The sequence below is a fragment of the Lolium perenne genome, chromosome 4 (assembly GCF_019359855.2).
Source record: "Lolium perenne isolate Kyuss_39 chromosome 4, Kyuss_2.0, whole genome shotgun sequence".
Taxonomy (NCBI): Eukaryota; Viridiplantae; Streptophyta; class Magnoliopsida; order Poales; family Poaceae; genus Lolium; species Lolium perenne.
Genome location: NC_067247.2, coordinates 18,906,743 through 18,930,704, shown reverse-complemented (window position 1 = coordinate 18,930,704; position 23,962 = coordinate 18,906,743). Strand labels below are relative to the sequence as shown.

The following is a 23,962-nucleotide window of genomic DNA, read 5'->3' as shown; positions in this document are numbered from 1 at the left end:
ATAAGTAAATTGTAACTCAGGATTCAGAACCTGTAGAAAAAGAGATTTCAGAGATTCTTCAGACTGCTGACTGTACGGTTGGAAAACAACTTCCCATCGCTGGTTGCGTTGCCGTCTCCGACAGAATTCCAAATCTCTCTCTTTCTCTCTGCGGGGGCCGGCAGGCGGCCATGGAGAGCCCGTCGTCGGCGGCGTCGCGGGTGGACTTCTACGGCTTCCTCGACCGGATGCGCCGCCCCGCCGCCGCCGGCCTCTTCCGCTCCATCAAGAGGTCAGTCAGCCACCCGCCGTTCCCCCAACGAATTCGCACACTGCTTACTTGGATCAACGAGCTCACCCTAGCGCCCGCAGCTTCCTCGCCTCCCTCTCGCTCGACGCCGAGGAGGACGGCGCCAGGGTCCAGGCCTTCTACGCGGCGATGGAGGCGGCCTTCAGGGAGCACCCCCTCTGGGCCAACGCCACCCACCAGGAAATCGACCACGCGCTCGAGGTCTCAACATACATCCCCTGCTGAATTTCCTTTCTGTTTTGGGCGATGTACGTTTCTGAACGCCTCTGCTTTGATTCTGAACAGGGCCTCGAGAAGTACGTCATGACCAAGCTCTTCGACCGCACCTTCGCGGCGTCACCGGAGGACGCGGCCGCCGACGCGGAGGTCTCGGAGAGGATCGGCCTCCTGCAGCGGTTCGTCAGGCCTCAGCACTTGGACATACCCAAGGTCCTGCACAACGAGGCCTCGTGGCTGGTAACGCCGGTGTGCTCTGTTCTCAGTTGCTTTTAAGGCTTTCTAAGCTCATGAATGGTTGTCACTCTAGGTTTGACAATATGTGTCTACTTATTTTATTTGCATACCTCTATACACCGATCAAATAAATTTAAAGGATTGCCTTCTGGACATCTTGCAGAATATATGGTAGACCTGATTAAAGATAGTTACTTGTTATTCAGTTCCAGATTCTCTTGTTACCTTGCTCATGCTTTTTCTTTGAATTACATACTAGTAAAATGTCACTGTTTTGTATCGTGCGGTACCTAACAGGTTCATCAACATCTAAAGCGGTTTTAGAACCATGGCTCAAGCTAACTCTGCCCTCAAATTCCACTCTAGCTTGCAGTTAAGGAGTTACAGAAGATCAATTCCTTCAAATCGCCACGAGATAAGCTTCTATGTGTTATGAGCTGTTGCCAAGTCATCAACAACTTGCTGCTAAATGTGTCCATGTCAAACGACCGAACACCATCTGGGGCTGATGAGTTTCTTCCCATTCTCATTTATATTACTATAAAGGCAAGTTTCTCTTTCTACAAAGTTTTTATTCTTGCTCAGTTGTTCTCATTAAGATTTGTAGCAATGAATCAAAAATACTATTCTTTAGACTTAGCTGTTTAGGATCTGTAGTTAGGGTTTAGGGGCTGTTTGGTTTATGCCCAGGCCTGCCACGCCAAATCAGGGGCATGCCAATATTTTGGCGAAGCAATCGCCTGCCCCTGTTCCACCAGCGCGTGGGCGCAAAAACGTGAGCAGCGACCAAAATTTTGGTATGGCTTGGTTAGTTGGGCTTCAATCCAAACGGTGGCCTACAATGCCGGTTGTAACATCCCAAGTTTCAATAAAATGAACAAGAGAAAGAATTCAAGAATCCAAAATTTGGAGCCAACAAAAACTTTTTCCCATCATATAGGACTATGCATATTAGCTCACCTTATTAAGTTAATTGAGTGTGCTTTTGCCATGATGCTTGTTTGTGTGTTACTCTCATCCTAAAACCTTAGCAATGATCACTTGATCACCCTTAGCCAAATAAAATTGAAATATAAAAGAAATTCCAAAAATCCTTTTCACTCTCACATAAGGCCTATGCCATTTTTGCAAATACTTAACCTAGACCACTTGGGCTTGCACCATTGGTTGTAAATGGTTACTAAACACTTTTAAACACTATTGGAAGTGAATAAACTCAAATCAAACCAAAATCAAATTCAATTCCCAAGTTACATGCAATATGGTCACTTGTGCCATTTTTACCTTGATGCCCACTTTGAGCCCCTGGATTTTCACTTTCCCCTTCTACACTTGGTCAAACCTTTTCACCTCATCCAAGACAACATCAAGCACTACAACCTTGCTCAAGAAACCCACCTCTAACTCTGTCTCAATTTCAAATGGGAAGCAAGCAAAGTTGGAACTTTCTCACTTATGTAAGATCATATGCAAAATGTGATTTTGCATATCAATTCCATTTTGACCACCACCACCACCAAAATGCTCCATTTAATATTTGTTTACAACCCACCAAAAAGATTTTCAAATTTCAAAAATTATTTTCTTGCGGGCATTACTGTCGAACACCTTGTTGGCGGTGAAAATTTGAGCCCATACCTCATTTCTACCTTGGACTTGGTCCAACCCTGCCCTCTCTCGCACCCTGGAGCCTCCTCTCACCTCACCACACCATCACCACCACTTGCACTGGTCAAGGAGAGATCAAATAAATCAAACCTTGCCATGCCGTGGCATGGCAAGTCCATTTCATGCCATCCTCTCACCTGGTCGATTCTAGCCTGCACCACCTTGTCCAGTAGCTCCCTCTCACCCTTCTGAACCTGCTCGTGCCCTCCTTTGATCGAGAGAACGTGTGCACACGCCAGCCTCGACGCGCCCAGACACGCCCAGGAACACCCATGCCACGCCAGAGCGCGCATGGCGCCAGCCCTGGACGCGCCAGAGCGTCAGCCGCCCCGCGCCCCTGCGTCACCTCCGCCCTCACACTCACCGCCAGTCGACGCACGACGATCGCCGTAACGCTCGGACATGGCCCCCGGCCCGCGGAACGCCGCAGACGACGTGAGCATCCACGCCCTTCCGCCATGACTCGCAAGCTTCCATCACGCTCGCCGCCGTCGTAGTGCCTCTTTTTCATCGCCGTCACGCGCGTCATCTTCGCCGAGCACCAGCGACACGCTGCGCCCATCACTTGCCCCTTGGCGCCCCTGGAACGACGACGCCGTCGACGACCGCTACTCCGCTCCACGGCCACCTCCCCCACCTATAAAAGCGGCACCCCTCCCATCGATCCGAGCACGCCACTCACTCCCTCATCCTCACAAAGACTCCCCGCCCTCAATTTCACTCAGATAGCCACCACACCGCCGCAATTGCTAGCTCGCCGCCGCCGCCGATGGCCGAAGCTCGCCGGAGAAGGAGGCCGCCCAGACGCGCCGCCGTTTCCATCGGCTTCACCATCATCGACAACGTCGCGGCGCACCCTCCGACGCTCGCCGGAGCTCCGACGACCGCTCCGACCCTATCGCCGCCGCGCCGCGCTGCTTCTCGCCGTCGACGACGACAACCCCTGGCCGTTCGATCATCGCCGATCCAACGCCCTCCTTTCCCGTACCGGTTCGGTGAGTAACTCGCAGACCGACGCGTGGGACCCGCCGTCAGACGGCACCTGCTCATGTTGGACGCGAAGTGGGCCGGCCCAACTCCTTTCTCTCTGCAGCCCAAGTTCTTTTCCCGTGAGCCCACCGTTTGAATTCAATTTTGGAAATTAGAAAAATACTCTAATCTGATGCAAACTTTGAAATTCAATAGTGACAAATCTACTCGGCCAAATTTTACAAACTTTATATTTTTGGAAACCTTAGGAATTTATCTACACAATGCCACTGGATAGAACCCTAGATCTTGTGTAGAATTAAAATGACAAAATAAACAAAGCAGGGACTTTTCTGCCTTATAATAATTCTTAAAAATCAACCATAAATGCTTTTCAGTTATTTCCACCTCCAATAATTCACTTTTCACTTATACTAATTGTTTCTACAAAAATATGCCATGCCTACTTTGAATGATCATGGTTTAGTTGTTTTAAATGCCCTTATGGCTATTTCTAGTCAAAGATCTTGTCCAAAACTATTAAGAAATCCTATGAGGGAGTTTCTCTCATTTAAATCTTGTCACCACCAATCCCAAATGAAGTGGAGACCCTGGTTATTTAGGTCCCATAGGAATTGTTGGTGATATTAAATCTTTGTTATGCTAGAATTAAATGGTATGAGGTGCTCACCTCATTTAAATCTTTTCTCCAAATGATAAGTGTGAAGAGGTTGACTTGGGTCAACCTAGGTCACATATTATGCATAAGAGAAATTAAATCTTAATAAGATAATGAGAGGAAATTATTTCTCTGAAATATTCAAAGTAACATTCAAGTTTAGTATGAGAGGAAATTATTTTTCTTAACCAATAAGAAAAACACATCCACCCACCAACTAGTAATATGTGATGCTAGTTTAAGTGTGTGAACCATGTTTGTGCATAGTTTAGTAAATTAGTTTGGTGTGATGATTGTGTACTCCGTATTCGTATTTTAGACGCTAGTACCGAGGAGTACCAGGAGGAGGAGGAGGTCTACTTCCAAGAAGAAGAAGACCACTTTGACCAGTATCCCAACCAAGGCAAGATAATACTCTTGCAAAGTGCAAAGCTCACCATGAGCAAGGCATTACCCCATTTACTTTATGCCTATGATCCTTTTTTTTTTCCCAGTTTTACTTTACAAGCTTTATTTACCTTTTGTTTTATCAAAGTACCTTGGATTTATAATTTCATCGGGTTATTATGGAGTTAGGAAAAGCCTATCAAACTTTGGCTAGTAGCAAAGCAAATACATATCAACCCCTCATACATAGTTGCTAGTGCTAATTTTTAAAATGACGACTACTCTAGATGGGAACATGTGTTGATGAAATGATGATGGTGAAAACCTTGGAAATGATTAGTCATTTCCATTGAAAGATTTTGAAGGTGAATATGACACTGAAGTTGACTTGATGACTTTGGCTAAAAACTGATGATTGAGTTGGATGCGATACCTTCCCAATTTTTGAGTACCCCCACAATACACGATTATGGGTAGGGCTTAGCCGGAAATTTATGTGTCTTAGTATGGGTTCCCTCTAAACAAGCGTCATCGGGGTTATGCGAAAGCTGCCTCTACAACAAAAGAGATGATGTGATATGACGTGAATATGAGGTGAATGTCCGGCCCAAGCCTGTGCGATTCCGGGTTAACAGTTGGTTTTCACCGGAGGCCAAGCTCATGGGGAGAGGTGCCTATACTAGGGTGTGTAAATGAAAGGTTAACGGTTGATGATCCGCGTCGAGTTACGATTATTCAGGGTTTTATCACGACGGATGTAATCAAATGTTGTGGCACAAGTGTGCGACCTCTGCAGAGTGTAGAACTATTCGAATAGCCGCGTCCGCGGATATGGACAATTGGAAAGGCCATTCTGTTTCCGTCATCGAATTTATATCTTTGTATTTGGTGTTTTGAACTTGAACTTGAACGGTGACTTTGGCTTTGTATCACAACAGAGTTGTGGGAATGACACTAATGTTCCCACTTGAGTTAGTTAGCACTTGGGGAGTTGTTTACAAAAGTGTTTATGAAATAAAATTGGCTTTATGCAAATAAACTTAGAGATTAGAACACCATTATTTCAATGCTAGTACTTACTTTAGAGTTAGATTGCGAGTACTTAAAGTACTCACGGCTTTGTCCCTGGCTATTCAAATGGCGAATATGAAGCCGAGCAGCGATACGAGGAGGACGATCAGCAGGACGTCTACCACAACTAGGAGCTTCTAACGTCAAGCGTTGGCCTCGTGGACTAGAGAGTCCTTGTATCTTACGCTTCCGCTATGAACTTGTGTTTGTTCGTTGATCATTAGGTCAACTATTTGTGTAATATGGATCATGTGATTCCAAGTTGTAAGACATTATGGTTTGTAATGAATGATGATCGTGATACTTAACTATTATGCCTCGCAACAACAATTTCTGGGATTGCGATGTATGACATAATAGGCATCCGGACTTAAAAATCCGGGTGTTGACAAGTTGGTATCGAGCCATTGTTTGACCTTAGGGGACCCTAGTTAGAAATGGACGTTCGAAAAATTGAGTTTCAAAAAGGAATGAAGTATTTACAAAATTTTAATCTTTGTCTTCTCCTTGAGCTCTTTGGAAAAACAAAAAGTCATGCTCTTCCTTAGAAATATAACTAAAATTTTGCCACACCTGTTCACTTCTCTAACTTAATCCTTTACTTCACTTTCGGATGGAGCCCGTGAACACGAAGTTTTATCGGCTTGGGAATGGGGGAGCTTGATCTTCGAGCACGACCTCAACGCCTGTCCGACCACCTTGGTCGCCCGCACCCGGAGTTCCACGGAGCCCAGATCGCGAACCAGCCAGAGGCGAACCTGCGGTGGATCATCACCGCCGACTTGAGGGGCAAGATGGAGCCTCCCACTTCGAGAGGATCCTCTTCTCCTTCATGGAGAGCAACCGGCTGGACGGACTTGCTCGCGCCCTTCAGAGGGACTCGCACGCTGTGCGGGATGAGCGGGGAGGCACTCAAGCACCCTCGCTTTTCGCACCTCGCGAGGCGTAACTCTGCTGGAGAGCCCATGGACATGTCATCGCACCCGGAGCTGAAGCACCATGTGGAGCATCTCGACTTCATGCTGTACCACACTCAGCAGGATCTCGACCACTCCCGTGAGTACGCCAACCAGACTCACGCCCGCATCATCGAGCAAGGAGACGCCATCAAGATGCTCGCCAACGACCGCCGGACTCTCCGCCAGCAGCGCGCGAAGAGAGATGCCACCATCACTCGCCTCCGCGCGAAGATAGCCGCACTCGAGGCCACTGTCAAGGCCCAGGAGGAGCAGATGAAGAAGATGGAAGAAGATGGAGAAGACATTCAGGGAGGAAGCAACTACCTGAGTGACGACAACGACTTCGAGGAGGATGAGAACACCGAGGGGGAAGACTACGACTTCCTGGACGACGAAGATGATGACCACACCCCCATCGATGTTGATGAGGATGAGGAGTAGTTCACTTATGCACTATCGTAGGTGTGAGTTGTATCCCGCCCCATGTATCGTAGCTTGGAGAAGAAGGGTTCTTAAAACCCTTAGTGTGTTAGCTTGTAATGTGTGTTGTTTGCTATGAATGAATGTATGTTTGTGTCATCATGAAAAGACTTCAAGTTTTAAGCTTTTGAACTCAAACACAAAACAAGCCATAGAAAATTTCCCCCTTATCTCATGATCAATCTCAATACTCAGATGGCCCCTCCAACTCGCAACGCGAACCAAGATGCTATGATGCAGATGTTGCAAGTTATGCTGGAAGATAGAGAAGCAGAAAGAGCTGAAAGGCAAGCCAACATTGCAGCACTCCAACAGCTTGTCAACAACAACCAAGGTCACCATGATCATCCAGGATCCAAGCTCAAGAACTTCCGAATACCAACCCGCCAGTTTTAAGAAGACTCGAGGAACCACTTGATGCAGATGATTGGCTCCAAACTATGGAGAACAATCTAGAAGTAGGCTGAGTGGAAGAGAATGAGAAAGTGCTGTTTGCCACGCACTACTTAGCAGACCAGCAAGAGCTTGGTGGACAAGCACTGTGCCATGAACGCGGGACGCTTCATGACTTGACCGATTTCCAGCTCAAATTCAGCAAGTACCATGTGCCCCGGGTCCGATAAAGAAGATGAGAGATGAATTCCGTGAATCGAAGCAAGGCCGGATGTCCGTGGTAGAATACCGCGACAAGTTTCTCACACCTTGTCAAGGTACGCCCCGGATGAGACCGACACTACCGAGAAGAGGAAGGAAAGGTTCTGAATGGACCGCATGATGAGATGCAGATCGTGTTGATCAACATCCCCTTTGCCGACCTCGAAGCCCTTGTTGACTCCGCCATCCGGATGGAAGGCAACCGCACCAAGCCGCCGAGAACCGCAAGCGCCGCATGATGAATCGAGTGGGCCTAGCAATGCCCCAAGGTATCGCCCCAACTCGGGAGGAGGTTTGGAACCAACAAGCCCAATGCACAGATGACACGCCCGGTTTATCGTAACCGGAGTGGAGGAAACCCCTGTGCCAGAGGCCACAACAACAACAACAACAACTACAACCCCAACAACAACTACAACCGCGCTCCGCCGAGAGCCCCCAACCACAACAACAAAGAACAACAACACCAACACCGCACCAAGGACCGGGAGCAATGCTATCCCCGATCGCGAACAAGCAGGACAAGACCACCATCACTTGCTATGAGTGTGGTGTAGTGGGGCATTACTCCAATGAGTGTCCCAAGAGGCTCGCCAAGCTCGCAGCAACCCCGCACCACCGCTCGAAGCAACGCCGTGTCTCCACCGGCAAGAAGTTCGCCCCAACAACCCGAACAATCGCGGGGTCGCCTCTACCACATGAATGCCGAGGAAGCCCAGGAAGCACTGACGTGGTCTTGGGTATGTTCTCTGTTAACTCAATACCGGCAAGAGTGTTGTTTGATTCTCGAGCATCGCATTCGTTCGTTGCTGAAGATTTTGTGTGCACTAGTAAGATTCAACCAATCGGCTTGAAACATGTCATGGTAGTTCAAATACCGGATCAACAACTAAAGCTAGAAAATTTTGCAAAGATGTACCCATCAGAATCCATGAAATAGACTTTTATGCAAACTTGATTGTTCTGGTAACAAAAGAATTGGAAGTAGTCCTGGGTATGGACTGGATGGCGAAACATCATGGATTGATAGACTGCGCCAAGAAGGCCATCACCATGACAAGTAGCACCGGAATAATAATAGAACACTTGTCGGAAAAACTACCCCGAAAATTTACCTGCAACCAAAGCGTAGCCAAGCCAACTACGGATCAAATCGTGGTCGTTTGTCGATACTCGATGTGTTTCCGGATGATCTACCCGGTATGCCGGACCGGGATATCGAGTTTATCATCGAGTTAATCCTCGAACAGACCTATAGCCCAGAGCCTATAGCATGAACCCCGCAGAATCGATGGAACCGAAAAAGCAACCGGATGATATGCTGTACAAAGGTCTGATTCGACCAAGTGCGTCGCCTTGGAGATCACCAGTTTTGTTTGTGGATAAAAAGGACGGTGCCACTCGTTTGGTTACGGATTATCGTAAGCTTAACGATGTCACCATCAAGAACAAATATCCCTTACCAAAGATAGAAGACCTGTTTGACCAGCTAACCGGTGCCCAAGTTTTCTCAAAGATTGATCTGAGGACAAAGTTACCATCAATCGAAGATCCGAGCAATGTATATTCCAAAGACTCGCCTTTACCACCGTGATATGGATGTATGAGTACAATGTCATGTCCTTTGGGTGACCAATGCCCCCGCTTACTTCATGAATCTCATGAATAAGATCTTTATGGAATTCCTGGATAAGTTTGTCGTTGTCTTCATCGACGACATCCTTATCTACTCCAAATCAGAAGAAGAACATGAGCAACATTTGGAAGTGGTTCTGGAAACCCTTAGGCAGCATCAGTTGTACGCCAAGTTCAGCAAATGTGAGTTTTGGCTGAAAGAAGTAGGATTTCTGGGACACATCTTGTCTGCAGGAGGTATTGCCGTAGATCCCGCAAAAATCAAAACCGTTGAGGAATGGAAGGCCCCAACCACCCAGACGGAAGTCCGAGCATTTCTAGGATTGGCGGGATATTACCGCCGATTCGTGGAAGGATTTTCAAGCATCGCAAGACCAATGACTCAACTGCTGAAGAAGGACCGGAAATTTGACTGGAATGACAAATGTGAAGAAAGCTTTCAGCTACTCAAACTCAGATTAACCACAGCCCCAATACTGATCATGCCCGATGTCACCAAGCCATTTGATGTCTATTGTGATGCATCCAAGACTGGACTTGGATGTGTGTTGATGCAAGAAGGCAAAGTGATATCTTACCTATCAAGGCAATTGAAGCAACATGAACAGAACTACCCAACTCATGACTTGGAGTTAGCAGCCGTAGTGTTAGCCCTGAAGGTTTGGCGTCATTACCTCATGGGTAATCGATGCGAGATATATTCTGATCACAAGAGCTTGAAGTACATTTTCACCCAGAAGGAGCTGAACATGAGACAGCGCAGATGGATAGAATTAATCAAGGATTACGACATGGAAATTCACTACCACCCCGGCAAGGCCAATGTGGTAGCGGATGCCTTGAGCAGACTGCCGTGTCAGTTGAACTCCATGATCGCAATAGAGCAACCAAGCCTGTACCAAGAGTTTGAACAATTCAGACTAGAGCTAGTGAGCGAAGGATTCCTCGCCAGCATTGAGCTCCAACCCACTTTGATGAGCCAGATAAAGGAAGCCCAGAAGGGGAATGCCAGCATTGACGGAATAAAGAGTCAGATAGCCGCAGGAAAGGCACCAGGATTCACCGTAGATGAAGAAGGAGTTCTTTGGTACAATGAACGCCTGTGTGTACCATCGATTCGTAGTTGAAACAAGTCATTACGAAAGAAGCTCATGATACCCCGTATTCCATTCACCCGGAGGAACCAAGATGTACCAAGACCTGAAGGAACAATTCTGGTGGCACGGAATGAAGCGAGAGATAGGAAGCTACATCGCCAAGTGTGATATCTGTCAGCGAGTCAAAGCAGAACATCAACGACCCGCAGGACTGTTGCAACCCTTACAGATTTCTGAGTGGAAATGGGATTCTGTCGGTATGGACTTTATCACAGGATTGCCCAAATCTAGCAGAGGAAATGACTCAATTTGGGTAGTCATCGATAGGTTGACCAAGGTTGCACATTTTATCCCTGTCAAGACCACATACCAAGGCCCAAAGCTTGCAGAGTTATACATCTCCAGAATAGTCAGCCTGCACGGAACCCCGAAGTCAATTGTGTCAGATAGAGGATCACAATTCACCTCAAGATTCTCGGGCAGAAAGTGCATGAAGGACTAGGAACCCGATCGAATTTCAAAGACAAAGATACCACCCACAGATCGACGGACAGATCGAGAGAGTCAACCAGATCCTAGAAGATATGTTAAGAGCCCGTGTGCTAGAGTACGGATCCAAATGGGAAGACTGCTTACCATATGCGTAATTCTCCTACAACAATAGCTACCAAGCCGGCTTACGATGGCCCCCTTTGAAGCCCCGTACGGAAGGAAATGCCGTACCCTCTCGAACTGGTCGGAAGTCGGAGATAGTCAAGTCTTCGGCCCCGATGTTCTCCGCGAAGCCGAAGAGAAGGTGCACAAGATCCGCGAGTACCTCAAGACCGCCCAGTCCAGACAAAAGAGCTACGCCGACAAGAGACGCCGAGAGATGACATTCGAGATCGGGGATTTTGTGTATCTCAAGGTCTCACCCCTCAAAGGAATGCAGAGATTCCAACTCAAAGGAAAGCTCGCCCCCAGATATGTCGGACCCTTCAAGATTCTGGATCGCCGAGGAGAAGTCTCATATCAGTTGGAACTACCGGAAGAGATGTCCGCCGTACACGATGTGTTTCACATCTCACTGCTTCGGAAGTGTCTAGAAGTGCCTGAGAAGACCGAAGTATTTAAGAACATAGACCACAGAGCCATTGATATCAACAAGGACCTAACCTACCGCGAAGTGCCTATTCGCATCCTTGAAGAAGCATTCAGGACCACCCGCACCAGAAGTATCAAGTTCCTGAAGATACAATGGAGTAACCACACCGAAGAAGAAGCAACTTGGGAACGCGAGGAAGATATGAAGAAGGAATACCCAGATCTCTTTAGTACCTAGTTTTCCCTAGATCTCGGGACGAAATCTTTTGTAAGGGGGAAGGGTTTGTAACATCCCAAGTTTCAATAAAATGAACAAGAGAAAGAATTCAAGAATCCAAAATTTGGAGCCAACAAAAACTTTTTCCCATCATATAGGACTATGCATATTAGCTCACCTTATTAAGTTAATTGAGTGTGCTTTTGCCATGATGCTTGTTTGTGTGTTACTCTCATCCTAAAACCTTAGCAATGATCACTTGATCACCCTTAGCCAAATAAAATTGAAATATAAAAGAAATTCCAAAAATCCTTTTCACTCTCACATAAGGCCTATGCCATTTTTGCAAATACTTAACCTAGACCACTTGGGCTTGCACCATTGGTTGTAAATGGTTACTAAACACTTTTAAACACTATTGGAAGTGAATAAACTCAAATCAAACCAAAATCAAATTCAATTCCCAAGTTACATGCAATATGGTCACTTGTGCCATTTTTACCTTGATGCCCACTTTGAGCCCCTGGATTTTCACTTTCCCCTTCTACACTTGGTCAAACCTTTTCACCTCATCCAAGACAACATCAAGCACTACAACCTTGCTCAAGAAACCCACCTCTAACTCTGTCTCAATTTCAAATGGGAAGCAAGCAAAGTTGGAACTTTCTCACTTATGTAAGATCATATGCAAAATGTGATTTTGCATATCAATTCCATTTTGACCACCACCACCACCAAAATGCTCCATTTAATATTTGTTTACAACCCACCAAAAAGATTTTCAAATTTCAAAAATTATTTTCTTGCGGGCATTCTCGTCGAACACCTTGTTGGCAGGGTGAAAATTTGAGCCCATACCTCATTTCTACCTTGGACTTGGTCCAACCCTGCCCCTCTCTCGCACCCCTGGAGCCTCCCTCTCACCTCACCACACCATCACCACCACTTGCACTTTGGTCAAGGAGAGATCAAATAAATCAAACCTTGCCATGCCGTGGCATGGCAAGTCCATTTCATGCCATCCTCTCACCCGGTCGATTCTAGCCTCGCACCACCTTGTCCGCAGCTCCCTCTCACCCTTCTCGAACCTCGCTCGTGCCCTCCTTTGACCGAGAGAACGTGTGCACACGCCCGGCCTCGACGCGCCCGGACACGCCCAGGAACACCCATGCCACGCCGTAGCGCGCATGGCGCCACCCCGGACGCGCTGCAGCGTCGCCCGCCCCGCGCCCTGCGTCACCTCCGCCCTCACACTCACCGCCGCCGACGCACGACGACCGCTCGCAACGCTCGGACATGGCCCCCGGCCCGCGGAACGCCGCAGACGACGTGAGCATCCACGCCCTTCCGCCATGACCCGCAAGCTTCCATCACGCCGCCGCCGTCGTAGTGCCTCTTTTTCATCGCCGTCACGCGCGTCATCTTCGCGAGCACCGGCGACACGCTGCGCCCATCACTTGCCCCTTGGCGCCCCGGAACGACGACGCCGTCGACGACCGCTACTCCGCTCCACGGCCACCTCCCCAACTATAAAAGCGGCACCCCTCCCATCGATCCGAGCACGCCACTCACTCCCCTCATCCTCACAAAGCACTCCCCGCCCCCTCAATTTCACCAGATAGCCACCACACCGCCGCAATTGCTAGCTCGCCGCGCCGCCGATGGCCGAAGCTTGTCGAGAAGGAGGCCGCCCAGACGCGCCGTCGTTTCCATCGGCTTCACCATCATCGACAACGTCGCGGCGCACCCTCCGACGCTCGCCGGAGCTCCGACGACCGCTCCGGCCCCCTATCGCCGCCGCGCGTCTGCTTCTCGCCGTCGACGACGACAACCCCCGGCCGTTCGATCATCGCACGATCCAACGCCCTCCTTTCCCGTACCGGTTCGGTGAGTAACTCGCACCGACGCGTGGGACCCGCCGTCAGACGACCGCTTCGCTATTGGACGCGAAGTGGCCGGCCCAACTCCTTTTCTCTCTGCAGCCCAAGTTCTTTTCCCGCGCGAGCCCACCGTTTGAATTCAATTTTGGAAATTAGAAAAATACTCTAATCTGATGCAAACTTTGAAATTCAATAGTGACAAATCTACTCGGCCAAATTTTACAAACTTTATATTTTTGGAAACCTTAGGAATTTATCTACACAATGCCACTGGATAGAACCCTAGATCTTGTGTAGAATTAAAATGACAAAATAAACAAAGCAGGGACTTTTCTGCCTTATAATAATTCTTAAAAATCAACCATAAATGCTTTTCAGTTATTTCCACCTCCAATAATTCACTTTTCACTTATACTAATTGTTTCTACAAAAATATGCCATGCCTACTTTGAATGATCATGGTTTAGTTGTTTTAAATGCCCTTATGGCTATTTCTAGTCAAAGATCTTGTCCAAAACTATTAAGAAATCCTATGAGGGAGTTTCTCTCATTTAAATCTTGTCACCACCAATCCCAAATGAAGTGGAGACCCTGGTTATTTAGGTCCCATAGGAATTGTTGGTGATATTAAATCTTTGTTATGCTAGAATTAAATGGTATGAGGTGCTCACCTCATTTAAATCTTTTCTCCAAATGATAAGTGTGAAGAGGTTGACTTGGGTCAACCTAGGTCACATATTATGCATAAGAGAAATTAAATCTTAATAAGATAATGAGAGGAAATTATTTCTCTGAAATATTCAAAGTAACATTCAAGTTTAGTATGAGAGGAAATTATTTTTCTTAACCAATAAGAAAAACACATCCACCCACCAACTAGTAATATGTGATGCTAGTTTAAGTGTGTGAACCATGTTTGTGCATAGTTTAGTAAATTAGTTTGGTGTGATGATTGTGTACTCCGTATTCGTATTTTAGACGCTAGTACCGAGGAGTACCAGGAGGAGGAGGAGGTCTACTTCCAAGAAGAAGAAGACCACTTTGACCAGTATCCCAACCAAGGCAAGATAATACTCTTGCAAAGTGCAAAGCTCACCATGAGCAAGGCATTACCCCATTTACTTTATGCCTATGATCCTTTTTTTTTCCCAGTTTTACTTTACAAGCTTTATTTACCTTTTGTTTTATCAAAGTACCTTGGATTTATAATTTACTGGGTTAGTATGGAGTTAGTACAAGAGTATCAAACTTAGCCTAGAAGCAAAGCAAATACTTAGCACCCCTCATACATAGTTGCTAGTGCTAATTTTTAAAATGACGACTACTCTAGATGGGAACATGTGTTGATGAAATGATGATGGTGAAAACCTTGGAAATGATTAGTCATTTCCATTGAAAGATTTTGAAGGTGAATATGACACTGAAGTTGACTTGATGACTTTGGCTAAAAACTGATGATTGAGTTGGATGCGATACCTTCCCAATTTTTGAGTACCCCCACAATACCTGATTATGGGTAGGGCTTAGCTGGAAATTTATGTGTCTTAGTATGGGTTCCCTCTAAACAAGCGTCATCGGGGTTATGCCGAAAGCTGCCTCTACAACAAAAGAGATGATGTGATATGACGTGAATATGAGGTGAATGTCCGGCCCAAGCCCTGTGCAGTTCCCGGGTTAACAGTTGGTTTTCACCGGGAGGCCAAGCTCATGGGGAGAGGTGCCTATACTAGGGTGTGTAAATGAAAGGTTAACGGTTGATGATCCGCGTGCGAGTTACGATTATTCAGTGGTTTTATCACGACGGATGTAATCAAATGTTGTGGCACAAGTGTGCGACCTCTGCAGAGTGTAGAACTATTCGAATAGCCGCGTCCGCGGATATGGACAATTGGAAAGGCCATTCTGTTTCCGTCATCAGAATTTATATCTTTGTGACTGGTGTTTTGAACTTGAACTTGAACGGTGACTTTGGCTTTGTATCACAACAGAGTTGTGGGAATGACACTAATGTTCCCACTTGAGTTAGTTAGCACTTGGGGAGTTGTTTACAAAAGTGTTTATGAAATAAAATTGGCTTTATGCAAATAAACTTAGAGCTTAGAGCACCATTATGTCAATGCTAGTACTTACTTTAGTGTTAGATTGCGAGTACTTAAAGTACTCACGGCTTTGTCCCTGGCTATTCAAATGGCCAGAATATGAAGCCGAGCAGCAGTACGAGGAGGACGATCAGCAGGACGTCTACCACAACTAGGAGCTTCTAACGTCAAGCGTTGGCCTGTGGACTAGAGAGTCCTTGTATCTTACGCTTCCGCTATGAACTTGTGTTTGTTCGTTGATCATTAGGTCAACTATTTGTGTAATATGGATCATGTGATTCCAAGTTGTAAGACATTATGGTTTGTAATGAATGATGACTGTGATACTTAACTATTATGCCTCGCAACAACAATTTCCTGGGATTGCGATGTATGACATAATAGGCATCCGGACTTAAAAATCCGGGTGTTGACACCGGTCAACGCCAATCTTTTGGTGTGGCAGCCGCCGGCCACAATCCAAACAGCCCCTTAGAATCAGAAGAAGTCTTCAGTCTTCACCTCTTCATTAATATTATGTTTATTGTTGCTAAAATGAGAAGCACGGCTTATAAAATGCAATGTGATCTTTGTTGATGCCTATTTCACCTCTTTGGTAAGTATTATTGTAAGTGAACAGGCTTGCTCGCTCATTGTCCTCCGTAGTGTTGAAGGATTCGTTGGTTATTGTTGGCGTCGCCACTAGATTCCATTTTTCACTGAATTCTAATTGACCAGACGGCAGGAGATGATCATTGAGTCTTCAGTTCCATTTAGTCATCGCTATAAACTGTGGAAAAAGAGTACCTTCAGTTTCCATTTAGCCATGTGCGCCGAACTTGTCGTGATCTTACAGTGCAATTAAATTGAATAATATGTTTTCGTTGTTGCTGTTTGTTTTCACTTGAAGTTATTTTCCCCTTTTCTGAACCATTATCAATTATAATTGTAAGTTTGTCTTCTTGGATTTCACCAATGTATATTAGAGTCTGTAGGGACTAGGGAGGATACAAGTTCACACCAATATGTCTTAATGTCTTTGTGGTACTATGTTTTATCCACCTTAGGACAAAGTACAATCTGTTGTTTTTCATGTTTTTACTAAATTGAGTACATTTGACAAACTACCTGAAAAACTAATGCAGGCCAATCCTCCTCATCTGCACTCAAATCTGAAATTTGTTGAGCTTTTTAGAAGAGAAACTAAGCTTGTTTCTGAAGTGGAATACTATCTCACAAACCTCATTTCAGCAAAGATGTTTATACTTAATGTTGATGGCCGCTCGCTATCCATGGAACAGAATGAGTTTCAGATGCATATGGAAACTGCAAAACTAGGTACTCAAATATGTGCTGCAAGCCTTAGTAGTCCGCAGGGGTCGGCTACATCTACGAGGGGACTACAAAAGCAAACTGATACAGAAGGTCCGTTGTTAACACTTTCTGCTTATTTGAAACAGTTTGGCTTAGTATAAGTTTTTATTCAGGCATATAAGGTTTCCCCTGTGCATAATGTTTTTTCTTCTGGCCTTATGTACTCCCCCTGTAGCATATAAATTTGGTCAATAAGTCAATACTTGCTAAGTTTGATCAAATATAGAAGGCAATATCAACAATCACAATATTGAATAACTTGCTAAGTTTGATCAAATATAGAAGGCAATATCAACAATCACAATATTGAATAAATATACTAGATCTATTGATATTGATTTGGTATTGTAGATCTTAATTATTTAGTGTATATAATTGGTCAAACTTAAAAGTGTTGACTTTTTTACTCAATTTGGGGATGGAGGGAGTAAGAACCAGTGTACCTACTCCAGCATATGTGCTCAGTGGCTGTAAATGAACTTTATTTTTTCTGAAACTATATTATATATCTAGATTTGTTTCTATCGGTTGTCATGCTCTTCATCCGCTCGACAATTTAGGGTCAGTTTTGTTTGCTTTTGCTGCATAATCACAATCTTTCAGTTTAGCAGGTTCCAGATTCCCTTTCATGGACTCGGAAACTGAAAGTTTGACTGCAGCAGAAGTCAAGCAGCTGCATGGGCTCTACATGCAAGTAGTCACCAGATACACATCGCTGTCTAAAGCTTTAAGGAAGTTATCCATAGACGAGGATCAACTCCTTGCATCAGTAGATGCTGATTTGTGAACTGATGCGAAGATGCTGGCCAGAGATGGTATCGGTTAATTTACAAAACTGCCTCCATGTCCACGTCACTCACACACGTTCGATGGTGTAAAACACGTGTACAAAGTTTTCCATCGGCTGGAAGAATACATACGAGGTTTGATGCCATGCTTGCACGTGCTACTGCAATCAATACACCCACAAGGACCCAAGGGGCTACAGGTATGACCGTAAATAGACTTCAGAGATGAAGACACATGTTTGTTCCTTTGCGAGCTGCCTAATGGGTAGCCTTTTGCAACATCTCTGCAGACCGGATGTTCTTCTCGTCATACCTTCAGAATAGGCATTGGGTGTTGCATCTAGCAGCTGCCGGTCTTATCCGTTTGAAGTTCTCCGTGCTGAAAGATACACCCTCTTCCTCGGTGCGCCTGGCTGCAGCATCGCAAGTGACACCTTCTAGTTACCTATGTTTCCGGTCTGCTCATGTTTCGGGTTGGTGATTCCCCCGATAAGCATCTGTCAAAGTTCTCCTCATCGTCGCTGCACTCAGCTGCAGACTGATGCTGCTGCAACCCACACTACCTGTGTAATCTTGTCTGCTCTCGCTTTCTTTGGCAATCCCTCAATATGCATCCGTGGAAGTTTTCTACATCAGTGCTGCGTCCAGCTGCAGATTGATGCTGCCACAACCCATACTACCTGAATAGTCAATCTTCAACTGGTTGCATTTGATACACCTTGCTACAGTACAGCTGGCTCTCAGTTGGGTCTCTCTCCTGGTCTTTCACTTCTGGACTGCTGCTGGCAAAGCCATTTTCTCAAGGAATGACAAATGTCTGAAGCTTTTTCGTATGCTTGTTTGATTTTTGTATGTTTGTTTTTTCAAAGTTGTGTCTGACAATGTTATGTACAGTGTGTTAAGTACTTTGAGAACATGTTGTACCGCGGACAGGGTGTAACGCACTGGTATGGTAACATAAGTCTGAAGTTACGAATGCACTAGTACAAGTAGCATTTTCCCGATCATGTAAAACTTTAGTGATTTTACAGAGGTAACATGTAGATTGCAATTTCTTACCTCGGTCTTAATACGATAGCTATCATGGAGGTCTTCTGAAATCTTCATCTATGTAGGGATTGAACTGTTGAAACTGGTACTGTATAAACTAAAAGGCATTGCTATTTGGCACACTATCTTGTAGAAAGTGATAGAAAGAACAACAGCGCCGTGTCCTGAATCAAATTTAGCAATGGGACTTCCCCTCCCCATTTTCCCCAAAAAAAATCTAAAATTCTGATTAAAATGGCTTGCTGAACTTTGTTATATATAATGTTTCTATTCTTCTGTGATGTTTTGGATACAAAGCATTCGAATTGTAATTGAATCAAGAATGATTATTCACACGGAGGTAATACTATGCAGTTTCCAGTTTGAAACCGAAGGGGAAGGGACAAAGGTAAGAAGGGATGTTTGAGCAGAAGGGCCCTCTACTAAAGGCCTTGTATCAATGCTGTGTGGTCAAGAAGAAATGCTTGTGTTCTGAAGAGCGGTAAGTACTAAAGTAGTACCTTTTCTATGTAATATTTTTTGTACTTGCTAGATATAATTCCAAATAACTAATAAAGACCCGTTAGCACTACGCCCTTTGAATTTTATTCAGAAAGCTCATACTATTCCACCACCCGAGTTTCATGTCTAGACCTGTAATTATTTTGAATCGTTGACATTACTTTCCTGGGCATGCATCTTTTTTCAACTGCTCATCCATACTTTTACATTTTGGTGTCATGTACGAGTTACCTCATATGCATCTTTTTCACAGATATCTCATAGAAATGCAGGCCCTGCTGTATCTCGAGGGTCCAGCATTCCCATTTCTCTGTCCATCAACAACAGTGCACCCCTGTTCTTGCAAAAGATAGGACTATCTCTCGCTCTTCTCCTGTGTAGACTGTAGTCTCATTCTATTAAAAAATAATTCCTCATAGGGAAAACTAATTTGCAAATAGTGAGCAATAAGGTAGGACAAGCTGAAACTTGACATTGTCTGTACTTGAGCTGTATGCAACACAAGCCATGTGAGAAAGATACATGCCATTGCATCTGTATAGATTTTCACAATTATGATGCCCAATTATGCTTCCATTGTTGACCTGATTACTGATGGTGTGCTTTATTTGGAACTAACATCTAACCTACCGAAGGCTCAAAATAACCATATATCACAAATCTTTTTGCACGCCAGAATTGCGGAATATATAATACAAACCAATGAAGCCTCCGAGCAGGCATAGTTAGATGAGATGGTAGCAAGCAACAAGGAGATCAATCAGTGTGTGTGCTGCGTGAGGTCATCGTTGTTATCCGTTTGATGTACTCGGCTTTGATTTTCTTCAGCGTCACAACCACATCACGCATCGTGATCCTCTCGTCAGGTGACTCGCTGGAACAGAGCAAACCAAGCTCGAATACTGACACAAGAAAGCCATCGTCTAAGCTGCAGCTAGAAAGAGAGGAGCCTTGCAATAGCTGGATACCACCAACAATCTGGACAAGATCTGTAGGAAATGCCCATTGAACCCATTGCCTAAGGGTTAGTTGTGCACCGAACATACTGTCAGTCGGTCTCCTTCCGGTGAAGACTTCAAGGAGCATTATCCCGTAGCTGAAAACGTCGCTCTTCCGTGATGCTTTTCCAAGTGATCCGTACTCTGCACGAGAATAAAAATTAAATGTAGTTGCACAACCATGTTAATTTGAGTCGAGTCATAATTTATCAATGGTCTAACTAGAAATCAGTTGCGCTAGCTAATTAACTACCTGGTGCCATGTACCCAATGGTTCCAGGCATGCTCGAACTTGTCATGGAGTTGTCATCTAGAAGCAACCTTGCAATGCCAAAGTCCGCCACATGCGCCGTCATCTCCTCGTCAAACAACACGTTGCTAGGCTTCAAATCACAGTGCAAGACCAGCTCGTAGTGCTCATGGTGTAGATAATCCATGGCCATCGACACATCGAGCATGATCCCTAATCTCTCAAGGAATCCCAAGCGCATTCTTGTACTCTCAGAACCGTGAAGGAGCATCTCTAAGCTGCCATTTGGCATGTATTGAAGCACTAGTGCTCTGAAGTCAAGGTTGGAACATGTGTTAAGTATCCTTATCAGGTTGCGGTGTCGCGCCATACGAAGCACTCGACACTCCGCGTCGAAACTTTGGATGGCATGCTCTAGCTGCATGTCAATAACTTTTATTGCGACCAACAACCCACTGCTGATTTGCCCCTTGAAGACTTTTCCAAAGCTTCCGGATCCCAAGATATTTTCTTCACTGAAACTATTGGTGGCGCGAACAAGCTCATGGTATGAGACTCTTTGATGGCCTACTACATCAGTTGGATCAACATAAGCTTTGTCTTCTCCACTCTTAATTTTCTTTCTGAACCATATGTACATGTAAATGGCAATGGAGCCAAAAGCTAATGTGAGTGTTGGGAGTATAAATTTCAACAAGTGCCTATAATTTGGGTGAGAACTTTCAAGGCATGGTAAAATTCTCAGTCGTGGAGCACCACATAGCCCAGCATTCCCGATAAGAGATTGCAATGTGAGGTTTGAGAAAACACCTCCCTCAGGTATTGGTCCTTCTAGCCTATTATACGAGAGGTTCAAAATTTTCATATAGGTAAAGTTGGCAAGGAACATGGGAATAGTACCAGTTAGATTGTTATATGAGAGGTCTAATGATGCTAAGTCTTTTAGTTTTTTGAGTGGACCCGGAATTGAGCCTTTGAAGGCATTACATGATAGATTTAGGTAAGTCAGCATCTTAAGTTCCCCGAATGATTCTGGGATGCTTCCTAGCAAGAGATTGGAAGAAATGTCTATTTGATATATTTGAGTTAGACTAGAAACATCAGCCGGTAGTTTACCAACAAAAGAATTATGAGAAAGATTTATTTCAATAAGTTTATCTAGGTGGAAAAGGCTTGCAGGTATCGCTGAACTTAGCTGGTTCTTAGATAAGTCAATGTATTCTAAGTTACTAAGATTACCAATGCTGTTTGGTATAGAGCCCAAGAACTTATTTGATTGGAGAAACAACCGTTCTAGAGTCCCGAGCATACCCATCTGTATTGGTAAATGGCCTAACATGTCATTGTAAGATACATCAAGCAGCACGAGATTCGCCAACATACCTACAGATTCTGGTATTGGCTTGGTTAATAGGTTGTTAGAGATTTCTATCCATTCAAGGCTGCTTATGTTTGAAATTGCTACCGGAAGTCCGCCTGTTAACTTGTTGGAACCTAGACCAAAAGTGACTAGTGAAGTGAGATTCCCAACACTGCTAGGGACGAAGCCTGTGAAAGAATTTACTTGTAGATAAAGTGTTTGGAGTTGTCTGCACTTGGAAAGGTCCGAGAAAAAGTCTAGGTTTCCCACGAAATTATTCTGTGACAAATCAAGCTTGTACAGAGCTGTATTTTCTCCAAGTGTTGGTGGTACTTGGCCAGACAAGTGATTTTCCTGCAAAGATAGGAAATGCAATTTGGATAAGTTACCGAGGGAAGCTGGAATTTCACCTGTCAATTGATTGCCTGCAAGATGCAAGAATGAGAGTTCTGGCATACGACTTAATTGTGGTGGAATCTCCCCCGTTAGATTGTTGTTTTCGAGTTCTAGTATAGTAAGTTTTGTGAGATTGGTTAGGGCCGCCGGTATCGATCCAATAACGTGATTAAAACCCAAATTAAGAAATTCAAGGTTTGACAAGTTGGCTAACCATGTTGGCACAACGTCCACAAAAGAATTTTCGTTCAAATCCATTACTTGTAGATGTTGGCATGATGCAAGCCCTGATGGAAACTGACCGGAAAAATTGTTACGAGCCAACGAGAAAAATTCTAACTTTGGGAGGCTGAAACTTTGATTGTTTGGAAACGTTCCCGTTAGGTTATCGTTTTGGACGAGTGCTATGCATCGCAGCATAGACATGTTGAACATGCCTCGTGGTACTGTTCCCGACAGTTGATTAACCTGTAGGATCAGGTACTCAAGCTTGGATAGGGATGCAATGGAGTGCGGTATAGGACCTGATAGACTGTTATTTCCAAACTGGATGATCATCAATGAAGGTGTGTTGTTAAACAAACCTGGTGGTATTTGGCCACTCAAGTCATTTCCGATGAGAGAGATCTTCCTAAGGTTGTGCATATGCACGAGCATCTCAGGAGGGATTTGGCCTGACAATTGGTTCGAAGCAAGAACCAGAGACTCGAGCCTCGTGAGGTTCCCTAGGGCGGCAGGTATGCCATTGGATAGGAGGTTTCCTCTAAGATCGAGATATCTAAGACGGTGTAGCCTACCCAGTTGAACTGGGATTGAGCCAGTGAGATTGGCGTAGGTGAGGTTGAGACTGGAGAGGAAAGAGAGGTTACCGACGTGAGGCGCGATAGATCCAACAAGAGGCACATCCGGCAACGACAGAGCGGTGACGCGTTGTCTGCGCTGGCTGCACGAGACGCCGAACCAATGGCAGAAGGAGGTGCCGGGGGTCCAGTTGGTGGCCAGGACGCGGAGAGGGTCGGCGAGCTGTGCTTTGAAAGCCAGCAGGGCGGCGAGGTCGGTGTCGCTGCCGTTGGTCGGACTGGGAGAAGAATAAGAGACGGCCGAGAGTAGGAGTAGCAGGAAGATGATCATGGGAATGCGGGCAGACATGGTTTGCGAGGCCATTGAGCTGTTTACCAGCCTTGTGTGCGTGAACATCTAGCAGGGGTAGTAGTGAATTTATATGGTTGCAGCGATGACCTTGCCACTCAAGTCCTTGCCCGAGCGACACGGTGTCAGAGCTAAGGTACGGCTCTAGTCCTCGTGTTGTGCATGGGCACAGACTGTATCCGCGTACTCCTTTTTTTTCTTCTTTTTTCCGGATCGATTGAATTGAAGCGCGTCCATGCCATGTATTACATCTGACGCATGCATGGAATCCTTGTCGATCGATCGGGTCAGTCACGCAAAGACCCAAACTTGTAGCGCTCGGTCAGTCGCGCGTTGACTCGGCACATGAAGTGCGGGGACGGACCCCAAAAGATTTTGTTGTTAATTTATTTGTTGTAAATATTATGGTGATTAATTGTAAAGATATTTTTGGTACAAAAAATGTGCTGAAACTGTTGCTTTATGTTGAAATCACCATTGAGTATTGTTGTAAATAT

At 45.3% G+C, this 23,962-nt stretch overlaps 2 protein-coding genes and 1 long non-coding RNA gene across 6 annotated transcripts; 2 read left to right on the top strand and 1 right to left on the bottom strand.

Moving 5' to 3' along the window:
• The first annotated feature begins 18 nt into the window (after positions 1-18).
• LOC127323699 (vacuolar protein sorting-associated protein 9A-like) lies at positions 19-18,743 on the top strand. 4 transcript variants are annotated; one of them, XM_051351809.1, is made up of 7 exons: positions 19-271; positions 352-490; positions 575-745; positions 1,109-1,288; positions 16,745-17,024; positions 17,585-17,961; positions 18,052-18,743. In XM_051351809.1, exons 1-6 carry the CDS (start codon positions 171-173, stop codon positions 17,758-17,760), a joined length of 1,047 nt encoding a protein of 348 aa, XP_051207769.1. In that variant the 5' UTR covers positions 19-170; the 3' UTR covers positions 17,761-17,961; positions 18,052-18,743. The 4 variants fall into 4 exon arrangements, with proteins under 4 accessions (XP_051207769.1, XP_071674576.1, XP_071674577.1 ...); XM_071818475.1 differs by having other exon boundaries at positions 575-754; XM_071818476.1 differs by lacking the exon at positions 18,052-18,743 and having other exon boundaries at positions 575-754; positions 17,592-17,763.
• Positions 13,607-15,993, top strand: LOC139830443 (uncharacterized). Its single transcript, XR_011742374.1, has 2 exons — positions 13,607-14,583; positions 15,717-15,993. It is a non-coding gene; the product is annotated as an uncharacterized lncRNA (long non-coding RNA).
• A 1,006-nt stretch (positions 18,744-19,749) lies between the features above and the next one.
• On the bottom strand, positions 19,750-23,480 carry LOC139829981 (uncharacterized). Its single transcript, XM_051351797.2, has 2 exons — positions 20,564-23,480; positions 19,750-20,454 (listed from the first exon to the last, which is right to left on the bottom strand). Exons 1-2 carry the CDS (start codon positions 23,478-23,480, stop codon positions 20,069-20,071), a joined length of 3,303 nt encoding a protein of 1,100 aa, XP_051207757.2. The 3' UTR covers positions 19,750-20,068.
• Between the last annotated feature and the right edge of the window lie 482 nt (positions 23,481-23,962).

Bases quoted from the DNA above. Each gene is read 5' to 3' on its own strand.
- LOC127323699 (XM_071818475.1), top strand. From the start codon at position 171: ATGGAGAGCCCGTCGTCGGCGGCGTCGCGGGTGGACTTCTACGGCTTC. The intron at 491-574 runs GTCTCAACATAC...GATTCTGAACAG, and splicing joins AAATCGACCACGCGCTCGAG to GGCCTCGAGAAGTACGTCAT. The intron at 1,289-16,744 runs GCAAGTTTCTCT...AAACTAATGCAG, and splicing joins TCATTTATATTACTATAAAG to GCCAATCCTCCTCATCTGCA.
- LOC139829981 (XM_051351797.2), bottom strand. From the start codon at position 23,480: ATGGCCTCGCAAACCATGTCTGCCCGCATTCCCATGATCATCTTCCTG. The intron at 20,455-20,563 runs GTAGTTAATTAG...ATTCTCGTGCAG, and splicing joins CATTGGGTACATGGCACCAG to AGTACGGATCACTTGGAAAA.